This window comes from Leptonotus elevatus, chromosome 8 (genome assembly GCF_054856555.1).
Source record: "Leptonotus elevatus isolate MCC_2025b chromosome 8, RoL_Lele_1.0, whole genome shotgun sequence".
NCBI classification, from domain to species: Eukaryota; Metazoa; Chordata; class Actinopteri; order Syngnathiformes; family Syngnathidae; genus Leptonotus; species Leptonotus elevatus.
The window spans coordinates 22190010-22194656 of NC_141246.1; the positions used below are offsets into that span (position 1 = coordinate 22190010).

The following is a 4647-nucleotide window of genomic DNA, read 5'->3' on the forward strand; positions in this document are numbered from 1 at the left end:
GGGGTGCACCTGATCCTGAACTGGTCGCCAACCAATCGCAATAAAGACCTTGAAGAAAAGACCAAGATACAGTGTAGTTGAAGTCATTTTTATTCTATTTGTTTCATTTTTTAGAGTTTCCTTGACTTAACGACTGTCTAAGTATAGAAAACTGTGGGTGAGGCTCAACTTGATTGCAAATAATTGTATAATGTTTCATTGAATTTGTGTTATTATCGGAACTACCCGCGTACCTTAAATAAATAAGCAAAGCACCACCAGTTTTTGCAATAAAACCAGCGCTATATAAAATAACCACAGCGGGGCGCTATTCTGCCCCCTTCGTTTGTTTTGATACTGTAAATTTCTTAAAACGTCTGACATGATTTGTTTGTTTTTTAAAGAAGAAGAAATTTCAGGCTGTAGAAGTTTCATAAGATTGCTTTGTATTCTATCCAAAATAATCTCAGAGCCTATGAATACCTTAAAAACTGGAAAGTTATAATTGTTGATTTGCCTCATTTACTTTGGTGTAAAACTTGTTCTCTTTTTTTTTATTAATGACACAAGGGAATTAAAAATACACCATCCACAACTGTAATTTCATACAACACTGAAGCTGGTAGTGGCATTCATGCACATATCAATGATTAGCTGGGATATTCAGATGATTCCTTGTGCATCTACACAAGCACAGTGACATAGTGTGAAAAGAACCATACATAGTGTGAAAAGTACCACACACACACACACACACACACACACACACACACACACACACACACACACACACACACACACACACACACACACACACACACACACAGAAAATAAAAGTACTACAGAACAGGCTCCTATTCCTTGAGGTTTAAGCACACACTGTGCAGTAAATGTGTAGTTTCCAGTAGGCTACCTTGCATAAACAAACAAAAGTATATATACACTGTATATTTCATGGTTGCTTAGTTGTTGTACTAGTGGTGACAAAGTGCCGTTTATTGCGATAATAAAGAAGCTATGGTCATAAGTCTTTATTACTAGTGTCTCGTAAAAAATTATATTAATAAAAAAGCAGCAGCATTTCGTGAGAAGCAAGAGCCATAGTGTTTGCATTACCTTTTATTGTGGCCATCTGCACCTTCCTTCCGTGAGCCTTAGTGTCACTGCTAAAACCTCAAAAAGGAAGTAGGCGTGGCTTATTTTGACAGAGTGTGATGCACAATATACATTCCATGATGTAAATTGTTGGTCAAAGGACAGTGGTGTAAAGAACAATAGACTAATGTTAATGAGATTTTGTAATTTTGAATTTGTTATGGACTTTACTTAATTTTTTCAGGAACTCAATTGGATTAACAATTTTGGAATCAATATTGCTTGGTTAACAACCACATTTTCTAGAAGAACTGAGAAAGAGGAATATTTTTACGCTACTAAGGAAATAGTGATTCTATCTTTAACCTTGTTGCAATGCCTGCGATTGTACTCGAGGCCAGAGACTTTGCAAGTCGTCTTTTTTGGGTGAGGTCATGGGAGGTGTTATCCAGTTGTACTACATTCAGTCTGGTGATTGCACTAGATTCCTCAGAACTAACCAAGAATCTTCAACACCTTCCGACCATCAGGATCTTCTGCATATTTACCTGGTGCTTCTTCTTCACACTTACTCTACTGATCCACGTTGTGAGCACCATCCAGTTTCACAGCCTCCTTCCAGTGTCATGGAAAAACCTGACTGCGACCGTGGCAGTTTTGGGCTCACTGATGTGTCTCAGTGCCACCATAATTTTTCCATGGCTCATCATGGAACGCCAAAAGGCCTGGCCACGTCCCGTGGCAGCTGCTATGTCATCAGGCCTGACTTTCCTCGGCTATATCTTGGAATCCTACATCCTGTGCTCCCAAGTCCAGGAGCAAAGAGGTTTCATGGGCAGTCCACCTGGTCTTCTCAAGATTGTGCAACTGTGGGGTGGTTTTCAGATGATTCCTCTATTTGTGGAAGCAGATCATGGATTCCATCGTTGGCAGTCGTGGGTGTCTGGAACCTCATATGGTGTCTGTATCCTCATGTCTCTTGTCACTCTGGTAGTAATATTGGGTGAATTTACAGGGAACTGTTGTCTCCCTTTTGACAGATTCATGGTTGGCTTCACTGTTACTGGAATGCTGCTATACATGGTAGCTACAGTGATTTGTTTTAACAAAATACTACAGCTAAAAAACAGTGCCAACAGAAGTTTAGAGTTGGCTATAATGGAGACGGTGGTTGCTTGTATCACACTGTTGTCCTATACTGTGGACTTGACATTCTCTATTAGAATCTTGTGTGACAGGAGTCGGACATGAATGAACTCTTTGTGCTAAATGTGAGTAACATAATTTTCTATGAATGTCAAAAGTGTAAAACTGAAATGATGTATTAGTAAACAACTAATTCAATGGTATGATCTTCATACAGGTATGAATTGTTCCCTTGAAAATACAAAATATTCATAATGTAATAAATATCAAAATAGAAAAACATTCACTATACTCACTATTAATTGTATTTAATCAATCTTAAAGCTGTATTTGCAAAGGACTAAACTTGAATTATATTAAAAATTCAAATTTGCATCCACCTTACCCCATGCATCTTATGTTACACATTTTTGTTGAAGTGTCTGTCTGCCTGCCTGCCTGCCTGTCTGTCTGTCTCTCTCTCTCTGTCTCTCTCTCTCTCTCTCTCTCTCTCTCTCTCTCTCTCTCTCTCTCTCTCTCTCTACCTATCTATCTATCTATAATAAATCTGACTTTTTTTTAAATCTTGTTTATAATCAGATCAAACGAGAACTTGGAAAATACACAAACACAACTTAAATCACTACACTATTAATATACCAACTTTTTGTGATTTTCTCACTGACAAAATTAATGGTTAATAATTACCACTCTTTGCAACAGACTTTTCAGTCGATTGTTTTTTCAGGTATTGAGAACACCTTTAGGTGTCAACAGAACCATAGTCGTCAAAAATTAAGCAAATTTAAAATAACTGTGATACTCTTCCTCCTTCCAGACAGTTAATGGTGTCTTTGCAAAATGGGGAGGTCCAGGGAATGATCAAAGAAGTCAAGGAAAGAGGTCACTTCCCTTCATAAGCAAGGATATGAATAGAAAAAGATAGCAAAGAAATTAAACGTTTCAAGAGAGACAACTGAAACATAATTGGGAAGTTCAAAGCTAAAAGCCACCATTACCTGGGCACGCCAGAAAGAGGATGCTGTCGGTAACTGCTGTTTAGCAAAAGGCTGGAAAAAATTCCCGGATGACAGCTAAGGAACTGTAATAGGACTTGTCAGAGGGGCGTAGTCAGCTTTCGATCCAGAAAGTAAGGTGCATAGTGTGAGCTTCAAGGCTTCCATACTAAAACTCGCAGGTGCTCCCCCTACTGACTTTAAAATACAAGAGGAGTTGATTCCAGTAGGCCAAAAAACATGTGGACAAACCCCAAATATTGTGGATAACTGTTCTCTGGGACAACCAGACAAAAAAAATTATTTTCTCGAATAGAAGGAATCTCCAGAGTATGCAAGGTACCATGAATTTAATTATCTATCAGGAGATATTGGGTGTAAGTGTGAAGTTGGTGATAAAGCTGTAGCTTGGGAGACGTTGGACCTTCCAATAGGATGACAATTCCAAGCAAACCTTCAAATCTACCGTAGCTTGGTTGCAGAAAAAAGTGCTGGAAGATTCTGAAGGGGCCACTGCCGTCATCCAACTTGAATAGAATAGAGAATCTCTAATGGGACGTGAAGAAGACAGTTGCCAAATATTAGCCTAAAAATGTTAAATAACTGGAGGCCTTTTTCCATGAGGAATGGACAAAGATACCTGTAGATGGCTGCAAGAACCTTGTGTCAAGCTAGATTTCACATCTAAAACACGTTATTATTCCCAAATACTACTATACTATACCAAGTACGGATGTGACTAAGAGGTAGAATAATTTTGTCAATGAAGAAATCACAAAAACAAAATTTATTGGTATATTGAAAAAAACATTGCTGTAATGTAAGTTGCATTTGTTCGTTTTACAGGTCCTCATTTAATCTGATTAGAAATAATTAAATAAATAAATAAATACATACATACATACATACATACATACATACATACATACATACATACATACATACATACATACATACATACATACATACATACATACATACATACATAGAAGAATAAATAAATGTCCAACTTTCTAAAACACGTAACTGCAGTGGGGGTTGAATAATTTTGAACACAACTGTAATTAGCATAGGCAAAGTAAATGTACAGTATTACGAGTGGTAGGCAGGCATACAGTGATTTTTTTGGTACGCGTACTACCAAACTTTTACACTAGATGGCAGTGTATCCATTGAAACGAATCATGCAAACGTCAATGTTGAGCTAGATTTTTGTAAATTTATTGGTATTTCTTGACAGTTTTTCTTGCAACAAGATTGTTTTACTGCAATTTACTTTTAAAACAATACAATTAATCAACTTGGTGATTCAGTTATTTATAAAGGAAAAAAACAAGATAATTTTGTATTTTTCTTTTGTTCATCGATGGGACAAAATACGCAACTCTACACTGTAACGTTTAGAGTATTTCCAACTCCCAGCGGCGCATTG

At 37.2% G+C, this 4647-nt stretch overlaps 1 protein-coding gene across 1 annotated transcript; it reads left to right on the forward strand.

Annotated features, from left to right (window-relative positions):
* Positions 1-1253: 1253 nt before the first annotated feature.
* On the forward strand, positions 1254-2325 carry LOC147170210 (myeloid-associated differentiation marker homolog). The gene has a single exon (XM_086083643.1). The coding sequence runs from the start codon at positions 1450-1452 to the stop codon at positions 2323-2325; it is 876 nt and encodes a 291-aa protein (XP_085939769.1). The 5' UTR covers positions 1254-1449.
* Positions 2326-4647: the final 2322 nt, after the last annotated feature.

Coding starts and splice junctions, on each gene's coding strand:
- LOC147170210 (XM_086083643.1), top strand. CDS start 1,450: ATGCCTGCGATTGTACTCGAGGCCAGAGACTTTGCAAGTCGTCTTTTT.